Source organism: Pomacea canaliculata, linkage group LG2 (genome assembly GCF_003073045.1).
Source record: "Pomacea canaliculata isolate SZHN2017 linkage group LG2, ASM307304v1, whole genome shotgun sequence".
Classification (NCBI taxonomy): Eukaryota; Metazoa; Mollusca; class Gastropoda; order Architaenioglossa; family Ampullariidae; genus Pomacea; species Pomacea canaliculata.
Window position 1 is genome coordinate 42,290,591 of NC_037591.1, and position 26,155 is coordinate 42,316,745.

Sequence of the window (26,155 nt, forward strand, 5' to 3'; positions counted from 1 at the left end):
AGAAAGATAAACTGTCGGCCATAAAAAGGTGAGATGCAGTAAGTTAATATTAGCACCTCAGAAGGAACTGGACAGCACCAATCTTTGATGATTGCACTAGAAGACCTGAAGTTAATGTATCTAATAGCAGAAGTCTTTGTGCTTTGATTGTAAAATGAGACATTCAAGTGTTTACAGAATTAGTTTCATGCAGCAGATAATAGCTTTGGGCCCAAAAACGGCATGATACTAGAAAATTGAATTCCACTGTTGCGAAACACTGGAGGTGTGGAGAGAATGTTCTTCGAAATCAGAGCTCAAATTCTCTCAAATTTCCAGTTCTTATCGTGAAATAGCTGAATGGCAGCCTTCTCGACATTAGTGAAGAACAGTTAGTGTATGACTGAGAATAATCATAAGAGTAAAGAATTGAAGAGGCGACATTTGCATGGTCAGTGAGGTATTTTGTTTCCCTGTATAGTGAATAATGAAGCTTTTATTGCACTTGGCATAAGGCATTACTATTTGTGTGAAGTAAAAGATCAGAGTTATGGTTCTACAACCATGAGAAATAAGCAATATGGACCAGTGTACGTCTGAGGTCAGCACATAAGATCGACAAGTGATGAAAGAAACCCCACCCTTATGCAGGAAGTATTAGTGCTTCAAACATTAGCATTTTGGAAAAGTACACATGCAGTTCCTCAGTTAGAAGTCTCTCCAAGTGATAACGTAGTTGAACATGCTCTCAAAACATGTAAGCAGCTTTGGAAACAGCACTTTGCTTGTTCACTAGTTGATTAAAGTCCTCCACAAGTGTGATGGTAGTGAATGCTGCCTTCAAAAGCAGTTCAGCGATTTAAGAAGGACATCATTGCCTTGGTCACAGTGATCGAGAATCCTCATCTTTGGACCAGAACTATGTAAAGCTTCTTGTCAAAAGGTTAGGCCATTTTTGAAAAAGACAACAAGGTGTTCACAGTGAATAGAAACCTCAACAAGTTGCAGAGGCGTGTGAACGCCTGCCTTCAAAAACAACATTAAGCCACTTTTGAACAGCACATGCTTATTCACTAGTGATCAGAACCTCACAAGTGTAGAGGTAATGTAAAGCTACTTCAGTACAATAGCATTTGTCGAAATACGACAGACATGCAGTGTTCACAATAATTGAGTAAGCCTCAAAGTGATGTATCAATGTGTAAGCGTCCTTCAGAACCAATAGGAATTTCGGAATGCGCCGACATGAAGGTAAACAGCTAATGTGAAGGCTACAAGTGCAGCAGTATGTTGAAGCTGCCTTCAAAAGATTAGCAATTTTGAAAGATCATACTTGCTGTTCACTAGTTCATGAAATTAACTCACATGTGAGTTAAATTGTGGAACTGCCTGCAAAACATTAAGCATGGTTAACAAGAACACATTTGTTTTATTTCACAGTGAGAAAACCTCAGACCAATCTGGCAGAATCAATGTAAGCTCTTCTTAAAAGGTTAGGCCTATTTGAAAAGACAAGGTGGTTTCACAGTGATGAGAAACCTCACCACAAGTGCAGAGTGTGGAGTGAAGCTGCCTTCAAGAACATTTAGACACTGGTTGAACAGCACATGCTATGTTCACAGTGATCAGAAAGAGCTCTCACAAGTGTACAGTATGTGAAGCTACCTTCAGTACAATAGGCATTTGAAAAGACACTGCAGGTTCTACAATAATGTAGAAGCCCTCACAAGTGCAGATCATGTGAAGCTTCCTTCAGAACATTAGAGTGGGGGGTTGGTTTTGGGAGTTTGAATTGGCACATGAAGGTTCACAGTATGTGAAGCCTCACAAGTGACAGGAGTATTGACAGCCCTTCAAAAGAGAGAGCGATTTGAAACAGCACATGCTTGTTCACAGTGATGAGAACCTCACAATAGTACATGTATGTGAAGCTACCTTCAAATACATTTAGGGCTTTTGAAAAATCACACTGCGGATTCACAGATAAGTGAGAAGCCTCAATCAGATCTATGTGAAGAGCTTCCTTCAATAACATTAGAAAGTTGGATATTGGCACAATGTAAAGTTCACCAGTATGTGAATCCTCACATTGCATAGTATCCGTGCTAAGCTGCTTCCAAAGATTAACAAGCATTTGAAACACAGCAACGATCTCTGTTCACAGTGATGAGAAGCTCACAAGTGTAGAGTTAGTGAGGCTAGGTCTGTCAAAACATTAGCAGTGTTAAAAGAACGACATGTTTATTCACAGTGATGAGGAAACCTCACCATTGCAGAATATGTAAAGCTTCTTTCAAAGGTTAGGCATTTTGAAGAAAGTACTAAGAGTGGTGTCACAGTGATGAGACAACCTCACAAGTGCAGATGGTGTTTGTGAAGGGCTGCCGATTCATAAACATTAGACACTCTTGAAAAACAACACATGCTGTTCACAGTGATGAGAAGCCTCACAAGTTGTACAGTATGTAAGCTGCCTCAAATACTTTAAGCACTTTGAAACAGCACCATGCTTGTTCACAGTGTGATGAGAAGCCTCACAAGTCAGAGCATGTGAAGCTTCCTTCAAAACATTAGGAAGTTGAATGGCACATGAAGGTTCACAGTAATGAGAAGCCTCACAAGTGCAGAGTATGTGATAGCATTGCCTTCAAAACATTAAGCAATTTGAAACAGCACATGCTTGTTCACAGTGATGAGAAGCCTCAGTGCAGTTTATGTGAAGGTGCATTCAAAACATTAGGAAGTAATTGAACAGCACATGCGGTTTCACAGTAATGAGTAGCCTTAGCAGTGCAATGTCTGTAAAGCTGCTTTTAAGTTCTCATTATGTTTTGGAAAGACACATGCAGGTTCACAAGTGATAGAAACCTCACATATGCAGAGTATGTAAAGCTTCCTTCAAAAAATTAGTAATTTTGAAATGTCACATCCTTGTTCAAAGTGATAAAAAGATTCACCAATGCAGTGTGTGTAAGGCTGTCTTGAAAACATTTTGACTTCCATTTTAAACTCCATATGCAGAACCATGGTAATGAAGAAACCTCAGCAGTGCAGCATGTTGAAGTCCTCACCTACTTTCAAAATGCACAGTAATCAGTGATGTTACGCCTTTTCTGTGCAGTGTGTTTAAAATTTGTTTTAGGTTGTTCTGTGATCTCAATACAATGTGATCCAGGGATGCTCTTGGTTACCAGAGCGGAGTATATGAAGCTTCCTTCAGAAGATTAGACCTTTTGAAAGAACGCATGCAGGTTCACCGTGCTGAGAAACCTCACCATGCAATGTATGTGAAGCTTCTTATAGATATATGTCTGTTTTAAAAGACAACATCGTGAGCCACAACGATTTTACATTACCACTGGCTTGTGTCTAAAGTTTATTTCAAGTCCTCACCTGCTTAGAAAATGCACATGCTAATCTACAGAGATGTTAAACCCAACAAGTGCATTATGTGTAAAGCACCTTTCAGGTGCTCATCTACTCTAGAAACACATATGGTGACCTACAGTTGTATTTGTTTTCTCCCATGCTTGGTACATAAAGCTTTCTTATCCTTGCAAGATGTGCAAATTTAATTTGATATCATCTATTTCAAAAACACACAGGCTGATCCATAGAGGTGTTAAACCTTGCTAACTCAAAGCTTGCAATGCGTGTATTAGGTCATTTAATTTAAAACAACACACGCTCAATTGCTTCTGTGTTTAACTTTATGGGTGCAGTTTGTTTAAAGGTGCTTCAGGTCATTATCTGGTTTAAAATGTGACATGGTGAGTCACAATGAAGTTAAGGCTTCCCAGTTGAGTGTGTAAAAGTGTTGTTAGGGAGGTGTCCTTCAAAAGGCACATACTGATGAACAGTGAGAGTGTGTGTCAAGCTGTTTATGGGCTGTACAAACCATCACATGCCCGTCTATAGTTCAACTCTACCAGTGCAGTATTACTGCAGTATCTCCTGGCTGTAGGAAATTGAGCAGTACCTGAAATTTTCATCTGTTTAATGCATGTCATCATATTGACAAATATTGGTATATTCATTTTTTTTCGTATTATTATTTTAAGAGCAGCTAATGGCTAAAAATTAAGGAATGGAAGCTTGGGTTGTGTGTTTGTTTTGTTGTTTTTTTTTTTTTGGGGGGGGTGGGGGGATAGTAGTTGATGGAAAGAAGTTAGAGAGTTGAAGGGGAAAATATTTATGTGGTTGACTTTTGAGACGATCCTCTTGGTTTTTCTATTGACTTTTTCCTTGTATTTATTTTCTTTTTCATTGTTTTGTTTCGTCTTAATTTCTTTTAAATAGACAGTTTTTCACATTTTTTGTTTTGCTTCTAAATAAAAAAATGTTCAGTATAACAAGTTCAAACAAGTGTTACTTTTTATTAAAAGCACCATGTACGGTATATGTGTATACATTTTCAGAGGTAGCGATTTACATCTGTTACATGGACAGTTTGTTATATTGCTTTCTTTGTTGTTGTTTTGTATTTCAGCTAGTTGTAATGATTGATTCTCTGGTTGGAGCGAGCATTTCTCCAAGCATTTCAATGTTTACAAAGCGATTAACTTCACATAGACCTAATAAAAGTAAACCTTTTGGATAGAATGTTGTTTAGCTTCCTGATGCTTTTGATTTATTGAAATTTATGTCACGTAACTGCAATATGTTTTTCGTGTTTCATTTTCCTTGATATGCAAATAAAGGCCATATCCCTGCTAGAGGATAAATTACTCGAGATGACTAAATTATTTACATCAGTGTATAAGAATTTGCTATGCTCTGCAACAAAGAATGAAACAATAATGTTCAGCAGATACGTTGGGGTTTTTTTTAACTTTCATGATAAAAAATTTGATATTCATTGTTTTAGTTTTTATAACCTGCATCTGCATGTTCCCTTTTGAAATATTGTTACTCGTGTCCATATAAGAAAATATCGTACAGAATGTGACACAGTAATTAATAAAAACAATTCAATAAAATTAATTAGGGAACTTCAAGAAGCTGTCACTAAGCAAAAGCACTCATATATTTAAAAAAAACTTTAAGTATCCTGCTTTTAACCCCCTAACCCTGGACCCCAACCGAAGTTTTGCTCTTTATAAAACGCGAATCACTTATCTCAACATTTTGAAATTTATTGACTTTTGAAGTGGTGAATAAAACAAATTTTTAAATATTTGCCAAAGTCGTAACGCAAATTATAATTGTATCGTTAACCACCGAAGGGTTGGTATTGTCTCCAAGTATAAATGCCACACGCTTACGGATGAATTGTAAGAAATAAACATCCCGTCGTCCATATTCTCCCCTCGCCTTCCCTGTGTGTGACCTAATGGTACTTCTTATGTTGCAACTAATTTGCAAAACACATTCAAAGAGATTTTATTGAAAATCATCAAATACATTAACATATTCTCATTACAATCTATTATAGTATGCATAAAAAAAAATTAATGTCTGTTGTCATTCCATATAAACAAAAGGAACACTTAGTATGCTTTATAGATGCGAGTGACACTTGGCATGCTTTCTTAGACCAATGACAGTATGCTTTATAGAGGCCAGTGGCTCATGATCTGCTTCATAAAGTCAATAATCAGTTGATGATCCTGTTGTAATACGTTTTGTTGTATATGTTTACTGATGAAATGTTAATCAAGACTTGCTCCCATGTCAATTAATTTCTTACCATCCTATCTCCACTTGAGAATATTCAAAGACAACAGACATTTTATTGTCATACTAAAATTTGGTAAATAAATCACTGCTTTGATTACTCAGCAAAGGATTGAATTAGCTACTAGTAAAATTCTCGACATCAATAACGTTAGTAATAGCAATAACATTAGTTTTAAAAATCTACATACAGTGTATTTTCAACTCTGACATTTTATAGACTAAGCACAAAAAGTCAATTTGAAAGGAATGGAAATTATGATTGGGAAGTGGTCACTCCCTAGGGTGTCTTCCTCATAAACTTCCCATTTTAAGATATTTGCCAGTTCTGGGATGAATACCGATAGGTCTATGGCTGAAGTTTAATCTGTATCGCCCTGACAGTAAACATGAGTGGGTTGACCATTATTTAACAAACACTTGTTAGAATTTTCCATTGCTTCTTCTAACATTTTGCCTCCTTTGTCTGATTTCGGTTTGTCCCGATCCCAGAGTGGGATTTTAGCATTAAAGTCCTCTGGGATTATGTTAGCTGATAGGAAGACATTTGTTAGATCATCTACTGTTATTGTGCTGCATTTATTCGTGCTAGGGATGTATACGTTGGCTATCTTAAGTTTTTTCCTGACGTTAAAGTGATTTCAGCTACGGTTATCTCTAGCTCTGGGTTTAGTTGATGGTATACTTCAGTGACTGTCAATTCGACTTTGACATAGCTACTCCTCCTCCTTTGAGCGTCTTTTATTTTTTAGGTCTTGTCTTGTATATAGGTGGGAATTTATAGCCTGGAATTGGTATTGGCCCTCGGGTGAAGTTTACTTCCCGCAGGGCTATTTTATCTGGAAGATTACTTCTAATGAAGTTTAGTAGTTCATGTTTATTACTATTTAGCGCCCTGGTGTTCCACTGCATAAACTTCACCTTCGTTTTATCTATTTTAATGTAGTAGTAAGTTCATCAGTCCTGACAGGATTTGCAGCATAGTTATCAACACTAGCATTTCTCTTTCTTTTAGGTTTTTATTTTTCATAATCTTATTGCTCTATTCATTTATTTTCCTCATTAGCGACAACTACAGTTGAAAGATTGTCACAGGTCTCTGTGTATTTCGTCGAGTCTGCTGCCTCAGGTGGGTGACTGTCTTGGTGAATGGTCATTGTCTTTTCAGTTATTGTCTGGTTTTCTACGTTGTGGTCATTTACTGGCTCTGTTGCGGCTTCTTCTATGGGCTGTGAGGCTGGGACCGGTTCTTCTGATGGGGTAACTGTCTGGGGGGCCGGTGGAGGCGAGGTTTGCTGTTCCTTAGTGGGTGCTCAGGCCTTTCTAGTCCAGTACCTTTCTTTTTACGAGTTCAGAGCGTCCCTGTACGACATTTGGCCAGTTGCGCTATTCTGGCTGGCTTGTCTATGGATGACCCTGCAGGGGCAGCCTCCATACCGAGCGCTGTGGCCAGTAGTGCCACAATTTATGCAGGCAAATTCCTTATTGTCTTGGATTGTGCATGTTCTGGTGTCATGTCCTTCGCCGCATCGACCACAGACAGCCTTGAGCTTACAGTTGGTTGTAACATGTCCAAACCCGTTACAGTTGTAACAGTCGTCCAGTCTGATTAAAATGCTCTACACGGTACATGTATATCTGATACCCTATTTTGACTGACGTAGGCGTCTCGCTATCTTTGAACTCGAGGAGGATCGCCTTACTTGGGGTAGTTTTATTGTCTTTAGTTCTGAAATTAAATCTTTTCAGCGATCTTACTTTTGGGCCTTTGTTATTTGCTAGTAGCTGGTTTATTTCTTCTAGGCTTTCTTCTAATGGGATGTTCTTGACTACGCCTAATCCATTTTTTTTGGATTGTCTTTACAGGTATATTTCGCCCTGGTTGATAGCATGTTACTGCTAAACCGAGAAAGGATTTGAGATTTGCAGCTTCTTGTTGCTGGTTTTTATTTGAGCAGCCTATGATTAGTTTGTTTGTTCTAGCATTTGGCCGTATCTCTACGACCTCGCCTATTTTGTTTTTGACCTCTGTGGTTAATATTACAAGGCCAGCTGTTACAAACTTACAATCGCCCTGTTTTCCTTCTGTACAGGGGATATTATTATGGGAAAACGTAGCTCAGGCACGTTCACCTGTCTCTCTTTGGGAGATGTTTTAGCGAGAAGTTTCCTTCTCCGGTTTTTACTGACTACGGCTTGGAAGTCATCATCCGAGTCTGTGTCAAGGTCATCGTCTTCTAAGTTGTTTTCGAACTTTTGTTGGTCAGTCACAGTTGCTAGCGAGTCGTTGCATGTCTCACTTACAATAAAGTCTTCCTTAAACCCCATATTTTTTAATTAATTTATTTTTTGACAAACTTCTTGTTATTATTTTAACGCAAGGCTTATCAGGTGCGGGCGTTGCTTTTCGCCCGCTATTTGTACTGGGCACCTTGGGCACTACGTCACCCGCTCTTTGTACTGGGCACCTTGGGCACTACGTCACCCGCTCTTTGTACTGGGCAACTTGGGCACTACGTCACCCGCTAATGCTGCCCGCCTCGCGCTGCTCACCGCTCGCGCGACCAAGCGTGGGGTGCAAGGGGATGCGGGCTGGAGGGACTATGCAGTGTCAGCAGTACCCGCTGACCTAAACAAGCGCTCCCCCTACATAGCCAATGGCGTTCTACGTGATCGGAAGCGCGCGCTTAACAAATAGCTTGGCCGACATTTGCAAACTTGTGTTTCTACACTTTTCGCAACAGGAATTAAGCTTCTTCAGCGGTCAATTCCACTACTGATACATGTGTTTGACTCTTCGATAACCGTACGTATAATTTATATACTCTAAAGTAGCATAGTTATTGAGATTTTAATTCGAGAAATGGCCAAATTCAATGCAGAATATCATGCTCAGAGAAGAAAGATTACACATTAACGCAATAAATGCAAAAGTTTTCCAGACAGAAGTAGAAATCGAGCTCAGCAGTTCTGAACGCTTGCAATTTGATAATTATTTAGCCGTTAGCGATGGAGAGAATTCGGATCTGTCAGAATTTCCTCAAATAAATTGCGATTACGAAAGTGTGGGTCATGAACTTTACCATTTGAAAGCAACAAAATTTCGACAGTTCCTTCTGTTTACTGGTATAGTAGCGTTAAAAGGCCAGGTTTGTTATAGGCAGTATAATAATTTTTTCTCTTATTTATTGTTATTGATATAGCGTGAGGGCTGTTCATCTACTAGACTATACGTCTATACCCCCGACCCCCACTGGTGCAGTAAATTTATGAGGGAAATATTTGATAGTCGCAAGGCCCTGATCGAGGTCTTTCACTGATACTGTGATACGTGCAGTGTGCAGCCTGTAGATTAAGATTAAGCCAGCTCAAAGATAACAAACTAGTTAGTCGCAAGGTCGTGATGTCTTTCGTTGATACCCTGATAGAGGTACATATAGAGTTTGGATTAAGACATATTAAGATAAAGAAAAGTTAACCCGCCGAGCAAAACTGATGTCTTTGACTGGGTGACCTGATGAGAAGGTCGGAGACAAAGATAAAACATTGACACTTTGCCCACAGTTGATATGTTGGCTAAATTGAAGAACTTTTGTACTAATAGGCACGTTTATTTTCCTGTTCCTGTCACACGAGCTACATGTGTGATCACTGTAAGCCCATGGACAGCGCGTTGTATTTATATGTATATATGCCGGCTTTATAGTGCAAACCTGCAAGTCCCAGTGCTCTACAAGAATGTCAGTGCCAACGATGGTTCACCAAGTTCCGTGTTGGTCATATCGATCTCAAGGAGGCTCTTCGGTCATGGAGGGTCACCGAGGTTAATAATGTCATAATAAAAGCATTCGTCGAGTCAAACCCACGCGACATGAGAGATTGCAGAAACATACAACCGTGGACGCGTAGAGGTCGACTGCTGTCTGTCTGCCAAGACCAACGCCTAGCCTCTCGAGAAGTTGGCTAAACCAGAAGATTTGTAGTCTCATGCCTCGTTTTAGTAGTTAACTGGAAAAAAATCGTCTGCCAGAAGTCTAGTAATACAAGTTCGGGAGCGAACATTTGTCATTCCAGAGCTTGCGACAACCTAAATAAGGTGATACATCTAGACAGGCTCGATGTTTAGGTTTCTCCTGAACTCAAAATCGTTCATTTGACGTCTCGTGGGAACATCTGGGATCTGTTCATTAAACGTGAGGTAGACGATACTGTTGTTTGTTTGTTTTGTTTTGTTTTAGTTTTTTTCAAGCGATTGATCAATGACGATTCGTTATTTACCAGGGTAAGTGTAGCACTGTAGTAGTGTACTGAGTTATGTCTTTGTAGAGAGTCAGCGTCGAACGTTCCAGAACTATCCACCAATCCTTGTCTGGTCATTGTTTCCCTAAGTGGGTCAAGCAACTTCGTAACTGCTGATGTAACAATAGACCCAGTAGCCGCGGGTGGGCAGCTCAAGACCGGGTATTACGCACGCAGCCGACTTACAACGTACGGAGTCAGTAATTGGGAGCTACATGGGCGATAACTCTTGACAACAATATGGAGTTGCTGTTCTTGTCGGTCTCTGGTGAAGCGTATTTCGAACGGCTGGCGACAAAGTCCTTCTTCTGAGCAGAGACAGACGTTAGTCTACTTCTCTTATTTCTGTTGTAAGAGGTCAAGAGCCATCGCAGGTTAGAATTTTCAGAAGTGAGTCCGACCCACTATAGGTAGTGAGCGTTCTATTCAATATAATAAGTGTCACGTAATCTTAAATAAAAATAGAGTCAAATTCTATAACTGTCTTTACTTAAATATTGTCTTTGTTAAAGTTAAAGAAGAAAATTTTTGCTGCCGTAGCATTTGTGAACAGATTTGTACTTGGAAGGAAAATCGCCCTTGTTTTTAAATGTTTACTTTTAATTTGCATGAGAACTGAAATGATATATATTATTACAGTTGACATGTTTCAGGTCTGAGAGACAACAAACTTCAGTGGGTCTTCTTATATCACTAGAAACACTAAAGCTGATGAAACTGAAGACTTGATCTTCATTAGTCAACGATAAGTGGAAAAGTACTTTTATGAAAAACACAAAACAATATAATCAGTAACCCTTGAGACCAGAAAGATATGTCGGCCATAAAAAGTGAGATGCAGAGTACACTCATGAAGACTGAAACAACATCTGTAGCTGATGCACTAGAAGACCTGACTGTTAATGTAATACCTAAAGCAGAAAGTTCATTTTGCTTTGATTATAATGAGACAAAATGTTTACAGATTGGTTGCATGCAGCACGACAATAGCTTTGGCCAAAAACTCCATGATATAAAAATTGATCCAGCTGACCAGAAACACTGGAGGTGTGAGAATGTTCCCAAATTGGAGACAAATTCTCAAATGTCCAGTTCTTTCGTTAAAATAGAATGGCAGCCTGCTCACATTGTGAAGACAGAGTGTATGACTGAGCATAATCATAGAGTAAAGATTGAGAGGGCATTGCCTGGTCAAGAGGTAGTTTGTCATCCTAACAGTGAATTTTATTGCAACTGCCAAGGCATTACTTATGAAGTAAAGACACAGTATGGTCTACATCATGATGAAAATGCAAATGGACCAGTTACTTCTGAGGTCAAGCATGAAGATCACTCTGGTCAGGAAGTTGGTTCGATAGTAAATGCAGAACTGACAAAATCACACAGTCTGTACAAGGAAGGATGGAACATAAAGGTAGCCACAATGATGAAGCACATGAAGGCACAGAGCCCACCACAGGAAGTGGGGTACAGTTGTAGGAAAAATAAAGATATTCTACCATTTTTATCATCACCTGAACAAGTTGTTTCTGGAGGTAAACATACTGAGTTGATGGATATTACGACTGAGAGTCCTCAGCATGAGACAAATCTGAATGTTATAGAGCCTAGTGTCAATTTCAAGTCAGAAGAACAGCGACATAGTAAGAAAACAAAATCTTATGAGTGCAAAGTGTGTATGTCTTCATTCAGTTTTCCATCCTTGCTCAAAAAACACATGTCAATCCACATTGGGAAACTTCATAAATGCAGAGAATGTGAAGCTGCCTTCAAAAGTTTATACCTTTTGAAGCGGCACATGATTGTTCACAGTGATCAGAAACCTCACAAGTGCAAATTATGTAAAGCTTCTTTCAAAAGATTAGGCACTTTGAAACAGCACATGCTTGTTCACAGTGATGAAAAACCTCACAAGTGCAGAGTATGTGAAGTTGCCTTCAGAAGATTAGATGTTTTGAAGCAGCACATGCTTGTTCACAATAATGAGAAACCTCACCATTGCAGAATATGTAAAGCTGCTTTCAAAACATTAGGAAATTTGAAACAGCACATGCTTGTTCACAGTGATGAGAAGCCTCAGAAGTGCAGAGTATGTGAAGCTGCCTTCAAAACATTAGCAAGATTAAAACAGCACATGCAGGTTCACAGTAATGAGGGGCCTCACAAATGCAGAGTATGTAAAGCTTCCTTCAAAACATTAGGAAATTTGAATTGGCACATGAAGGTTCACAGTAATGAGAAGCTCACAAGTGCAGAGTATGTGAAGCTGCATTCAAAAGGTTAGGCACTTTGAAACAGCACATGCTTGTTCACAGTAATAAGAAGCCTCACCAGTGCAGTGTCTGTAAAGCTGCTTTTAAGTTCTCATATAATTTGAAAAACCACATGCTGGTTCACAGCAAGGATAAGCCTCACAAGTGCAGTGTATGTGAAGGTGCCTTCAAAACATCAGCAAGATTGAAACAGCACATGCAGGTTCACAGTAAGGAGAAGCCTTACCAGTGCAGTGTCTGTAAAGCTTCTTTTAAGTTGTCATATGTTTTGAAAAGACACCATATGAGGGTTCACAGTGATGAGAAACCTCACATATGCAGAGTATGTAAAGCTTCCTTCAAAAAATTAGGCATTTTGAAACGTCACATGCATGTTCACAGTGATAAGAAGGTTCACCAGTGCAGTGTGTGTAAGGATGCCTTCAAAACGGTTTACCATTTTAAACTCCATATGCAGAGCCATGGTAATGAAGAAAACTTACCAGTGCAGCATGTGGAAGTCCTCACCTACTTTTAAAATGCACACAGTAATCAGTGATGTTACGCCTTCTCCGTGCAATGTGTGTAAAATTGGTTTTCGGTTGTTCAGTAATTTCAATACAATGTGATCCAGGGATGCTTGTGGTTACCAGAGCAGAGTATATGAAGCTTCCTTCAGAAGATTAGACATTTTGAAAGAACACATGTAGGTTCACCATGCTGAGAAACCTCACCAATGCAGTGTATGTGGAGCTCCTTTTAGATAGATATATGTCTATTTTAAAAAGACACAGGGTGAGCTACAACGATTTTAAACATTACCACTGCATTGTGTCTAAAGTTGATTTCAAGTCCTCACCTGCTTAGAAAATGCACATTCTAATCTACAGTGATGTTAAACCCAACAATGCATTATGTGTAAAGCTGCTTTTAGGCGCTAATCTACTCTAGAAACACATGGTTACCTAAAATTGTATTTGTTTTAACCCTTGCTTGGTACATAAAGCTTTCTTATCCTTGCAAGATGTGCAAATTTAATTTGATATCATCTATTTCAAAAACACACAGGCTGATTCATAGAGGTGTTAAGCCTTGCTAACGCAAAGCTTGTAATGCTTGTATTAGGTCATTCAATTTAAAACAACACATGCTCAATCACTGCTGTGTTTAACTTTACGGGTGCAGTTTGTTTAAAGGTGCTTCAGGTCATTATCTGGTTTAAAATGTGACATGGTGAGTCACAATGATGCAGGCTTCGCAGTTCAGTGTGTAAAAATGTTGTTAGGGAGGTGTCCTTCAAAAGGCACATGCTGATGAACAGTGAGAGTGTGTGTCAAGCTGTTTATTGGCTGTACAAACCATCACATGCCTGTCTACAGCTATAGTTCAACTCTACCAAAGCAGTATTACTGCTGTATCTCCTGACTGTAGGAAATTGAACAATACCTAAAATTTGCATCTGTTTAAAGAATGTCATCATGTTGACAAATGCATGTATATTCAACTTTTTTTGTATTATTATTTAACAGCAGCTAACGGGCTAAAATAAGGAATGAAAGCTGTGTGTTGGGGGTGGGGTTTAAAAAAAAATAGTTGATAGAAAGGAAGTTGGAGAGTTAAAGGGGGTAAATATTTATGTGGTAGACTTTTGAGACACACATCTTGGTTTTTCTATTGACCTTTTCCTTGTATTTATTTTCCTTTTCATTGTTTTGTTTTGTCTTATTTTCTTTTCAATACACATTTTTTCACATTTTTTTGTTTTGCTTCTAAATAAAAAATTTTCACTATAACATTTGTTCAAAGAAGTGTTACTTTTTGTTTAAAGCACCTTATACAGTGTATGTGTAGACATTTTCAGGGGTAGTGATCTACGTCTATTACATGGACCGTTTGTTATATTGCTTTCTTTGTTGTTGTTTTTTTTTTTTGTATTTCAGCTAGTTGTAATGATTGATTCTCTGGCTGGAGCGAGCATTTCTCCTAGCATTTCATAGTTTACAAAGCGATTAGCTTCACATAGACCTAATAAAAGTAAACTTTTTGGCTTCCTGATGCTTTTGATATATTGAAATTTATGCCACGATAACTGCAATATGTTTTTCTTGTTGCAAATAAAGACCATATCCCTGCTAGAGGACTAATTACTCGAGATGACTAAATTATTTACATCAGTATGTAAGAATTTCTTATGCTCTGCAACAAAGAATGAAACAATAATGTTCAGCAAAAGTAATGTCTGATGTCATTCCATATAAACAAATGCTTTCTAAGACCAATGACAGTATGCTTATAGAGGCAGTGACTCATGAACTGCTTCATAAAGTCAAGAATCGGTTGGTGATCCTGTTGTAATACGTTTTGTTGTATATGTTCACTGATGAAATGTTAATCAAGACTTGCTCCCATGTCAATTAATTTCTTACCATCCTATCTTCTCCACTCGAGAATATTCAAAGACAACAGACATTTATTGTCATATTGAAATTTGGTAAATAAATCACTTTTTTGATTACTTGATCAGTAAAGGATTGAATTAGCTACTAGTAAAATTCTCAACATCAATAACGTTAGTAATAGCAATAACATTATTTTAAAAAATCTACATACAGTGTATTTTCAACTCTATGACATTTTATAGACTAACAGTCTCAAACACAAAAAGTCAATGTGAAAGAAAAAAACGAGAAAAAAGATTTTATTCGAAAAATACAAAATGTGTGATCTCATTATCGCATCAAAAAAAGAAAATCAAAATAGGGTAAATTGAATAATGACCAGAACGCACATTCGCATGCACACACACACCACTGAAAACAATAGGAAACAATAGTCAAAGCTTTGTCTCCAATGTAGCCTACAGTTCGCTCCACCTTTTACCGAAGCGTCCTCACGGACTTTGTTGGCACCAAGATGCGGTGCTGTCTTGAATGTCAAATACCAAGACTACATCCAACAGGCTCCTGGTTGAGAAAGCATTGTGTTTCACACAGCAACAGTTTCATTGTGTGAAGTTTAAAAACCTAGCAAGAGCCAAAGCACGTGTGTGAAGGATTATTTATTTACAACAGTAGATAAGAAGCGAGAAGAAGAATTACAGTCCACAATGAGCCGCCTGTCGACCGACACCTGCGAGAATGTCCGTTTTCGTTGTGTCGTAGCGTATCAGGCCCCCTGCAAAACATAATAACGCCTCCTTTTGTGATCTTAAATATACATTTTCTCATATATCTGTTAGGATTTTCTAAGCTACAAGGTTTATATATTTTAAAACATTATTATACAATTCATTAGGTGTAATTTTTAATGTTAACTGCTTTGCGGTCTTAAAGATTTTCAAACAAGAAGTGCAAACCGTCCATGTATGTCGCTTTATGCAGCACGTCACTCGCTGAATAAAGTTCTAGACTGGAGAATCACGGACTTATATCTCTGGACTGCTTACAGACAAATTTTCAGAAAAAGGCCAAAGCGAAAAATTTGCTTCCGGATTAACTACCGACATCAAGAAGACGAGCAGATGATGTGAACTGTCTAGCTGTTGACGTAGGTACAAGAGCTCAAAGTTTGTTATCTGTTATGTTTTCAGGTTTTCGGCTCTAGCCGTGGGAAGTGGAGGTTGAGGACTGTTAGCAAAAACGAAAGAAAGAAAAAGTCATTAAGTAACAAATGTTTGGCAAGACTGTTGTTCACTATAACTTAAAGAATGTTTGCGGATATTACACTACTAAGTGGTTCGTTAAGACCCGACAATCTACAACTTCGCGAGAGGCTGTTGGTCTTGGTCTTGGCAGACATCTAGCAGTCCAGAGATATACATCCGTGAAAAGAAGCGCACACGTGCACACGCACCCAGTGTGATAAGCAGTTCCACACTACTGGCGCCGTCACCCCCCAGATTGATTGGGCACACCCGCAGTTTGTACAGAACATCTTTCTTCAATCCTCTTACTACGTGTTTCTGAACGTAAAGACGATCTCAGCAGTCCGAATGTTGTCTGTATACGGCCAGGTAGAAATCTGGTGACGGTATGGAGATTACATAGGAGCTCTCCGTCTCTCTCTCTCTCACTCTCTCTCTCTCACACACACACAACTCCCTCTCTCTCTGTCTCTGTCTCTCTCACACACACACAACTCCCTCTCTCTCTGTGTCTCTGTCTCTCTCTCTCACACACACACACAACTCTCTCTCTCTAGCGCCCGCGCTCTTTCAAAGCTTCAAAACTGTCATATTCTGTCTCTCACACAGCACGTGACACATTAGACAGGTGTCGTGATGTCACACCCACCGTGTAGCTCACAAGAGTCTCTTCATTCTGTTTGCGAGAGACACCGCGCCATGTGACGTACACACTGTCTGTACCGTGAGACGACACCATCACTTCTGTGGGCTGTGACGTCATCCCTAGCACATGCCAGACATAAACAGTTCACTTGTACAGACATTCTACCTCCAGGGTACAACACAAAATTCGTGCTCTAATTTTATACAGCCAGTGTACTTTATTTTGAATGGCACTTTCGCACAATTATTTTGATGATGATGATTGATTGATGATGATGATGACAAAGAACACATTTATTACGTAGCATCACAACCAAGGGAGGTTGCACCTTCTGTGCTGACCGAGTAATAAAGAAATAACACTAAAAACACTAGTTTATAATAACACTTGACAATGCACTAAACACAATTAGCCCACAGGTAAAAAAAATAAAGAGGTAATAAAATTTGTAAGAAAAAGTAAGTGTAAAAAAATAGGTGTAACTAATAAAATAAGATGTGAAAATAAATTGTATTGATGCATATTAGTAACAAAATGCTTGGAAACGATTAAGAATCGTAATATTCATCACGATTACAGTAAACGAAGTGTTGCAGCAAAAAAATGTGGTTAATATTTTTTTCTGTGTCACATATTTTTCTTTGTGTGAGAGGTGTCAGAATAAATGTTACGACTATTTTGATATCATATTTTATGTCAACTTAGTTTAGTGATAATAATTCTACATTTTTTTTATGACATAAAGATAAATAATATCTAAAGATGGTGTAAAGATAATTCAGATTGGATGACTCCTAAAAATGAAAGCTGACCATGTCTTAACCAATAACTGTGCTCTGCGTCTTATTATTTATTTCACAAAATTACCCCTTCACACCCTACTCCAGCAGTAGTTCTCTTCTGATCACACCTTCATGTTCAGCTAAGATAATATCCTGTCCACCTTTACTGACCTCATGAGAGCACCAACACATTCTCTGTTGTTTTTGCGTTTTTTTCCCCTCGTGTGTTCATCTGTGTACATTCTAGCGAACGAGCCATTCTAATTGGGTTAAGGATGAATAAATAAATACTGCTGATGTATTTATCCGTACAACTATACCTGTAAATGTGATACAGCAGCCATAAAAAACTGACCATAATTTACTCCTTTGCCAGCGTGTGCATGTGGCTGTAAGTGGTTGAAAGTAGTCGTCTGTAAGTCTGTAAGCATACTTTTAACTCTAGTCATCTGTAAGCGGCTTCTTGTTAAGTGTATAAAAACCGGAAGTTCACTCTGACTGTACGAACCACTGTTGTATGTCCTCTGTTTGTTCTTTTCGCTGACTGGTCCGAGGCCTGCCGAGTTGTAGACCTGTACATCCATGACGTACATGGTGTTTGGCAACAGACCAATGACTGTGGCTCCACTGGAGGCTTCCCCAGTGTAGTGGCTCATGATGAGGGGATTAGTTACATCTTCCCAATAGTTTACCTGCAAACAAACAGCAGCTTCTGCAGAGGAATCGCTCTTCATTCTTTATAGGTAGTGAGAAATACATACACAGATCTTAAATAATCTTATATGTGACTACTTGCTAGGGTCTTAGAGCTGTCCACTCGAGCTATAATTATTTGATTTGTTCATAAGAGTATTCAAATTTCTTCCTTAACTTTCTTATGAACAGTCCATTGGGGTAGCTATTAGGAAAAGCAGAGATTAGTAAACTTCCTTTTAGTTTTTCTGGAGAAAGGTAAGGTCATTTCTGTGGCAAATATCGTGCCACATTACCTAGTAACCAAAGATTTGTAACCAAGGAAATTGGAACGTTACCTGGTAACCAAGAATCTTGCCTCTCACGGCTTCCTTGGTGTCTGGCACCGGGATCCAGGTGATATCGAGTGCAGTGGAGTTGTGGGGGAAGATTAGAATATTACCAGGAGTTCCGATAGGTACTGTAAAAACAGAGAGCAGGAGGAAACTGCAGTCTTATGTTTAGCACCAAAATGATTCGCCTGCCCTAATATCTGCATGCCTTTAAACAGTAGCGAATCTGAGAGTTGGGCCAGGAGGATGAGAGACAGGCATGCACGCCATGCACGCAAAAATTACCCTCTTGATTGGACAAAGAAAACAGCAGATCTTTATTTAAGTGACACAGGTATGAGCCAGCAAACTAGAAGAGCATAGATGCGATTATTTAAAATATTATTATTACAAATTGTATAACTGCGATTGCACAGATGACAGATGAGAACAACAAACAGGCCCAAGACGGGTAGCGAAAGAAAAGGACAAAACTGACGATCCTCTGCCGAATAGATCGTCGCAACAGAAGAGTTGGGACCAGCCCCTGCCCGGTTGAACGGCTGCACCATGACTTCATAGAGAGTATAAAAGTTTTCTTTCCCCACGAGAACCACGAAGGAGCCAACATCACCAACCGTACCCTGAAAACATTGATGTCCTAATGTTACAATGTGTCGTAAACCATCTACGGCTTCCTCGCGTGAAAGTGCATTTCTAAACATTATATCGATGGAATGGGAAATTGATGACATGTTAATGTCATGTTGATGTCATACTGATGGAAGACTGATGTCAAATTGATAAGAAATATTGACGGTGTATTGGTGGCACTGTTAGCAGTCTTCTTCTCTTTTGTGGTCGTCGTCTTCTTCTTTACCGTCTTCTACCTCAGCCTCTGATATTTCAAGTCCTCCAGCACTCTCACTCTCACTGTGTACAGTGTACCCCCCATCCTCATGCATAAGTCCCACTCATGCAGTCGTCTTAAGAAAACACTTTCAAACAAGAACTAGAAGCCACAGCAGATGTTACTGACCTTTTGCCAGTTTCCAGGTCGGTCATGAAGACGGTAGTAAACGTTATAGCCAAACTCAGCCCCACCATGGTCTTCCTCGCGCAAGGGCTACAGTTGTTAGAGAATTTTAAAAAATGAATAAAAATTAATGCAGTCTAGTGATCAAACACTGTTTCTATTGTCACATAAAACGGCTAAATGAAACTCTGTTCTGTGAGCATCTGTTAGCTGTGTGAACAAAGGGCACTTACCGTCCAGGTAATACTCAGGTCACCGAGTTTGCTCCCCTCGCCAGCAGTGATGTTGCCAGGTGCAAGCGTGGGAGGGCCCTCTGACGTTTGGTGGTAAGCTGCGTAAACAAAAGTGACGTCAGTTGATATGTTGCATAGACAGGAGTGACATCAGGTGATATGCTGCATAGACACGAGTGACGTCAGGTGGTTTGTCGCATAGCAACCAGTGTGTGTAGACACACGGAAGGTAGACTGGTTTAAAGAAAGGTGATGTCTGTTGGATGTTGTGAGGAAAAAGCTTATGTAGTGGAAAGGCAGATTGACAAAGATGTTTGGCAATATGTCGTGTAGACGAAAATCACGTGACTCTTCCATGTGGTCAAAAATGATAGCTGATACAAGCCCGATAGTATGCATAAAGATGAAAGTGGCGTATTGTTGCATACTGTATAGACAGATATGATTTCGAGTGGTTCTCTGTGCAATTAAAACGGAAACCACAGAGGTAGCCGAAAGATGAATAAATTTATAAGAGAATAGTAGAACACCTCCCCACCTCTTAACACAAATAAAATTGATATGTTCTGAACATAAATTCGAGAAATGTTTATTATTGGACCTTCCCTAGCACATTAACTCTTTTCTTATCTTTTAATTCGTTTATTAATTTGGTATCATTTACTCTTCTTTCACCTCTCTTTCATTTCTTTTTCTGTACTTTGTTTTCTCTCATTTTCTCTGTCTTGCTGCCTTTGTTTTCTTTCTTAATTATTTATTTCTCTAAATCATATCGAAGATTTTTGTCGTTTGCCTTCCCTCCCCTCTTCTCTCTCTCTCTCTTATCCTCTTTATTTTACTCACTCACTGGTTTCACAGACAAAAGAAATGAACTAACCAGACGGCACACTGTAAGGACCTAGACCGTGAGCGTTACGGGCGCTAACTCTGAACTTGTACGCTGTCCACGGCCGCAACTCAGTGATAGTTATCTCCCTTCTCTCACGGCCCTGAACAATGGTGGAGGAATCCGGTACGTCTACAGGAGAACAATGGAACAAGTAAATGTCACAGCCATGATTCAAAACTAGGGCCTTTATTTCGGTGTTTTAAGTGTATCAACAAGAGGGTTATTTTTACATCAAATAAACAGTTAAATATAATTTTCAGGCTACTGGACTGTGTGAATAAAGTTTAGCTTTAACACTGAAAAGTTTCTCACTTGTGTTAATAACGTATAGAAGAAAAAAGAGATGAAGTAAAAGACGATCACAAAGAATAAGAAGAAAGAGATGATGATGAGTCTCAGTATAAATCCAATGTGTAAATACAGGGGAATTTTTTCACACAGGTCATAACAAAAAGAATAGAAAACTTTTATCGCTCTACACAACTAAGTCAGGTCGTATTCTGTACACTGACCAACGTTAATAAAAATGACATTAACAACACTGGCTAACAATAACTAACAATGTTACAAAACATATTCAGTCATTGAGTCTCAGTGAATTATAACTATTTTTCAGTATCGTCCAAACATTCACAAAGACACTGTATCGTGCTGCGAGCTCTCAGCCGACCAACACCAGACACTGTTGATTTGATGACAAACGTACTTTAATCAACTAAGACAATATGGCTGCTCGCCAACCTTGACACTACTAAAATCGAACATAAAGCCCCGGATGTCCCCCCGGGATAACTCTTATCATGACATCTCCCCTCCCTTGAGATACTTCACTTGATGGGGAGAATGTTTATTCTCTAATCAATGTTCAATACATAATCAGTCTTTATAACGTGCGGGCAGGGTGATTATTCTGCCGCTACGAGTCATTCTAGGTGTAGAGCTGCTACTGGGATGGGAATCTCCTGGATCTGGAGTAGCACAATGTCTGGCTTCTGTAGCAGGACCACCTTCACTAGACGTCGATTCTGGACACTGAATCGGATCGCTGACATGAAGCGCTGTCTCTGGTTCACCTGTCACTGGGACTTGGGAAGTATACAGGGAAAAGTCATTTTGGACAGGACTGGGTCTGGAACTGGACTGCTCCGGCTCGAAGTTTCTTGACTTTCTGAGATGACGTCTGTTGCGTCGAAAACTACCTCTTGGAGTTTGTACAATGTATGACCTTGGAGCACACTGCTGCAGAATGACTGCTGGACTTCCCCAGTGCTTCTCACCATCTAGCTTCTGCAATACTGTGTCGCCTGGAAGCAGTTCGTCAAGCGGTCGCGCTCCATGACGCTTGTCAAAACAGTTCTTGTAAGACTGCTTTGCTTTTGCATCGCTCGCTGTTACAGCTGTTTTATCTTTGACTCAAGGTTCTCAGGCAATGTAGGTAATGTAGTTCTCAGTTTTCTTCCACAGGCTAATTCTGCTGGACTATATCCTGTGGCAGAAATAGTAGTGTCTCTGTATATCAATAGAGCTAATTCAGGTTCATCTTGCTGCAGAATCTTTTTGGCAATTTGAACTGCTCTTTCAGCCTCTCCATTACCTTGTGGATAGTGTGGACTTGTTGTAACATGTTGAAATCCCCACTTTACTGCAAATTCCTGGAACTCCCTAGATGTGAATTGCCTTCCATTGTCTGTAACAAGAATCTCTGGGATTCCTTGGCGTGCAAACATGCTCTTCAGAAGTTTGATAACTTCTGCTGATGTACTAATCTTGATGTGCGCAAGATCAATAAAGCGCGAATAGTAATCTACAAGCACAAGGTATGATTGTCCTTTGAATTCCAGCAAATCTGCTGCACACTTCTGGAATACACGCTGTGGTAATTCTGTCGGTATCAAAGGTTCCTTGCTCTGTGTCGGTTTCTTCTCCTGGCAATGTCTGCATTCTTCAACAATTCTTTTAATCCTGCCATTAATACCTGGCCACCAAACTGCTGCTTTTGCTCTATCTCTGCACTTAGTGATTCCTAAATGACCTTCATGTATCCTCTTCAGGATATCATCATGAAGTGGTGCTGGCACAACAATGCGTGTTCCTCTGGTAAGGAGACCATTGTGCACACTAAGTTCCATGCGCACTGCATAATAGTCACGAAGATTATCTTCTACATCTGTAATGTATTTTGGCCAGCCTTCATTAGTGTAGCGAATTGCTTCTTGAATCAGTCTGTCTTTTCTTGTCTCTTCTGCAATCTCTTTCAGACGCTTATCTGAAGCTGCACATGACCACGAAATGTCTACACTACTCAAATATGCCTCAACATCTTCTGAAAGTGTTATAACATCAGATTCAGCAGTGGTTAACTGAGGACTTCGGGATAGAGCATCTGCGATGACAAGCTTCTTCCCTGGCACATACTCTGCTGTGATACTGAATCTCATGAGGCGCATCAACATGCGTTGGCATCTGATAGGAGTATCTTGCAAGTCACGATTGTTGATTAGTGGCACAATAGGTTTGTGATCAGTCTCTAATCGAACATTGTCAAGACCAATCAGGTATCTGCTGAACTTTTCACAAGCCCAGACTGCTGCCAGTGTTTCTTTCTCTATCTGTGCATATCTGCATTCACTAGCAGTCAATGTTCTTGAACAATATGCCACAGCTTTGAGACCTTCTGGATGCTGCTGTAGCAACACGCCACCAATGCCATAACTACTGGCATCTGAGCTGACAATTGTAAGCTTTGCCGGATCGTAGAATGCTAGTGTTGGTGCTGAAGTAAGCAGTTTCTTCACATCTGCCATTGCTTTGACTTGCATTGAGCCCCAACGCCACTCTCGATCCTTCCCCAGCAGTTGCGTCAATGGCTGAAGTACTGTAGACAGACTTGGCAAATACCGCCCTAAGAAGTTGCACATGCCCAGCATCCTCCTCAACTCAGGTACATTAGTTGGATCTGGCATGGCGATTATTGCTTCAACCTTTCCTGGGTCTGGTGAAATTCCATTCTTGCTGATTCTATGACCCAAAAATTCAATCTCATGCTTCCTGAGCTCACATTTCTCATAGTTGAGTTTCAGGTTAGCACTGGCAAGTGTTTTCATGACTCTCTCCAGATGTTTCTCGTGAGCTTGTTCATTCTCACTATAAACAAGGATGTCATCAAAATAGCAGATTATGTTGGGTACATCCTTTAGGATAGTCTCCATGGTCCTCTGAAAAATCTCTGGAGCTGATGAAATACCAAATGGTAATCTCTTGAAGAAATATCTCCCACATGGAGCAATGAATGTAGTAAGTTTTGCAGAATCTGGATCAAGGGGAATCTGATAGAAACCTGATGTTGCATCCAGCTTGCTGTAAACTGCTGATCCAGAAAGCTTATGTAAAATATCTTCCAGTGTTGGCAAGGTATACCGCTCCCGCTTCACTGCAGTATTGAGCTTCTTGTAATCAACACAAATACGTATGCTACCTGATTTCTTCATTACTGGCACAATGGGAGAGCACCAATCTGTTGGCTCTGTTATTTCCTCTATAATCCCTGTTTCCTGCATTCTTTTTAATTCTTCCTTGACTTGTCCAGCAATGGTATTGGTATTCTCCTTGCTGCATGAACACTGTATGGCTCAATGTTTTCTTTCAAGATGATTTTGACTGGAGGACACTGCACAGGTGTCTTGTCAAGTTTTCCAAATAAGGCATTGACAGCCTCTATCCTCTTCACTAAACCTAATCTGGATGCTGCTTCTCTACTAAGCAGATTTTCAGTGATTGCTTGCACAACAAACACTTTCAGTACATGAATCTGGTCATGAATTCTTGTTGTAGTAATGAACTGTCCATCACACTTCAGGACTCCTCCTACACTCTTTAACACTACATTGGTCTTCAATAGCTTGGGACATGGTGACAACTTTTTGTACTGTGTAGATGAAATGACAGAAACATCTGCCCCTGTGTCAATTTTGAACTTGACATCACAACCGCCGAACTGTAATACAGTTGTCCATGGTGGTTCTCTACTGTCACTGCACAAAGTCCCTACAAAATGTTCCTTTACTTGTTTTTCTTCAAGTGCCTGCACTAACTTTGTTCTGCACACTGTAGCAAAGTGTCCAAGCCTACCACACTTGTTACACTTCCTTCCCTGAGCTGGGCACACACATGTTCTAGCGTGCCGTCTGCCACAACGAGTACAGCTTGACACGTTAACTGCTGACGATGCAAAGTCACTCTTTTCTGCTCTACCACGACGACGACCACTGAAGCCGCGCGAACTGCCAGTTGCACCTTTGCACTGACTATATACTTGCTGAGCAGCACCAGAGGGACTTTTCTTGAATTGCACTGCGTCCACATTTGTGCGACGCTGGTCAGAAAGCTGTGCTTTCACTTGCTCATATTGCCTTGCCTGCAAGATGGCGTCTTGCAGTGTTAAATCTGCCTTTAATTGTAATCTTTCGGACAAGTCTCTGTCGAGGATCCCTAACACGAGGCGATCTCTGATAGCTTCATCTTTGTCTCTTACGTCTGCCTTTGCAGCGAGCTCGTATAAATCTCTAATGTATTCTTCGATACTTTCGTCCGGTTTCTGATTTCTGGCGTGAAATCGTGCACGCTCATGGATGATATTGCGTTTTGGCACAAAGTACTCATCAAATTTTTCCAGAACAGTGTCGTATTCTTGCCGCTGTCGTGCATCCAGATCAAACGACGTGAGAATGCGTTCTGCGTCGTTGCCCATAGTGTAGATCAAGGCACTGACCTGAACTGCTTCATCGTCTTTGTCTAGTTTTGATGCACATCTGAAACGCTGAAATCGTTGTTTCCACTCAGGCCACAAGTTTGGCTGGGAAAAATTGAATTGTTCTGGCGCTCTAAACGGAGCCATATTCAGCAGCTTGCTTGATTCTCTGTGATAATGATTATCCCAGTTCTGACACCATGTATCGTGCTGCGAGCTCTCAGCCGACCAACACCAGACACTGTTGATTTGATGACAAACGTACTTTAATCAACTAAGACAATATGGCTGCTCGCCAACCTTGACACTACTAAAATCGAACATAAAGCCCCGGATGTCCCCCCGGGATAACTCTTATCATGACAGACACGCTAATTAGACATCTCGAAACCAAGTATTCGCTTTGTTTCTTACTTTGCATGATGAAGGTCCAAGCCGGGTTGAAGTCCGTGGCGGCTTGTATTGTCCATGACGTCACATGAAGTCCAGGCTGGTCTCTACAGTCAATCCTGCCACCTTATACTCAGGCATGCGTACTCGCTCACTTGAACATTCCAGGCCAAATTCGGCCGCCACAAGCGCGCAGCAGTTGACATCGAACTTCTAGCGTTTCATGTCCACCGCATGGACTGACCAATCGGATCGAGAGTCTGAGATCATGATACATAAGCTTAAATAAATTGAAGGAAATAAATATAAAAGAAGTATTATTTATGCCCTTGTGTTGGTTTACACTTTTGCACAGATTTAAAAGGAGCAGAACTAAAAATATCACATTTTTATAGTAATATGTAGATTTATTTTATTTTAAAATGATCGTATGGGGTATTGTGTAAATTGCGGATTCACGTCGTGATACAAAAGTTTTAAAAAAAAAGTAGATGAAAGAAATTTATATTGAATAATGTGCGTATCATGGTGTACAGTTTTGCACAGATTAAAAATATCCAAATTTTTTCTCTTTACGTT

The 26,155-nt window shown here is 39.8% G+C and overlaps 3 protein-coding genes across 8 annotated transcripts in view; 1 reads left to right on the forward strand and 2 right to left on the reverse strand.

The window, feature by feature from the left end:
- The first annotated feature begins 8,114 nt into the window (after positions 1-8,114).
- Positions 8,115-12,379, forward strand: LOC112557918 (zinc finger protein 555-like). Of its 6 annotated transcripts, none has more exons than XM_025228065.1 (2): positions 8,115-8,461; positions 10,594-12,379. In XM_025228065.1, the coding sequence occupies exon 2, from the start codon at positions 10,769-10,771 to the stop codon at positions 12,236-12,238; it is 1,470 nt and encodes a 489-aa protein (XP_025083850.1). In that variant the 5' UTR covers positions 8,115-8,461; positions 10,594-10,768; the 3' UTR covers positions 12,239-12,379. The 6 variants fall into 6 exon arrangements, with proteins under 6 accessions (XP_025083850.1, XP_025083848.1, XP_025083853.1 ...); XM_025228063.1 differs by having other exon boundaries at positions 10,608-12,379; XM_025228068.1 differs by lacking the exon at positions 8,115-8,461 and adding an exon at positions 8,476-9,478 and having other exon boundaries at positions 10,608-12,379.
- Positions 12,380-14,888: 2,509 nt separating this feature from the next.
- LOC112557922 (contactin-like) lies at positions 14,889-25,829 on the reverse strand. The gene is made up of 10 exons (XM_025228076.1): positions 25,601-25,829; positions 20,428-20,568; positions 19,551-19,648; positions 19,321-19,407; positions 18,781-18,925; positions 18,309-18,430; positions 17,786-17,969; positions 16,499-16,614; positions 16,059-16,226; positions 14,889-15,380 (listed from the first exon to the last, which is right to left on the reverse strand). Exons 1-9 carry the CDS (start codon positions 25,605-25,607, stop codon positions 16,158-16,160), a joined length of 969 nt encoding a protein of 322 aa, XP_025083861.1. The 5' UTR covers positions 25,608-25,829; the 3' UTR covers positions 14,889-15,380; positions 16,059-16,157.
- Positions 14,889-26,155, reverse strand: part of LOC112557912 (contactin-like) — a 38,996-nt gene continuing 27,729 nt past the window's right edge. Inside the window, exon 19 of the mRNA XM_025228051.1 lies at positions 14,889-15,268. The gene's annotated coding sequence lies outside the window, so the exon portion shown is untranslated. The remainder of the gene's footprint in view (positions 15,269-26,155) is intronic.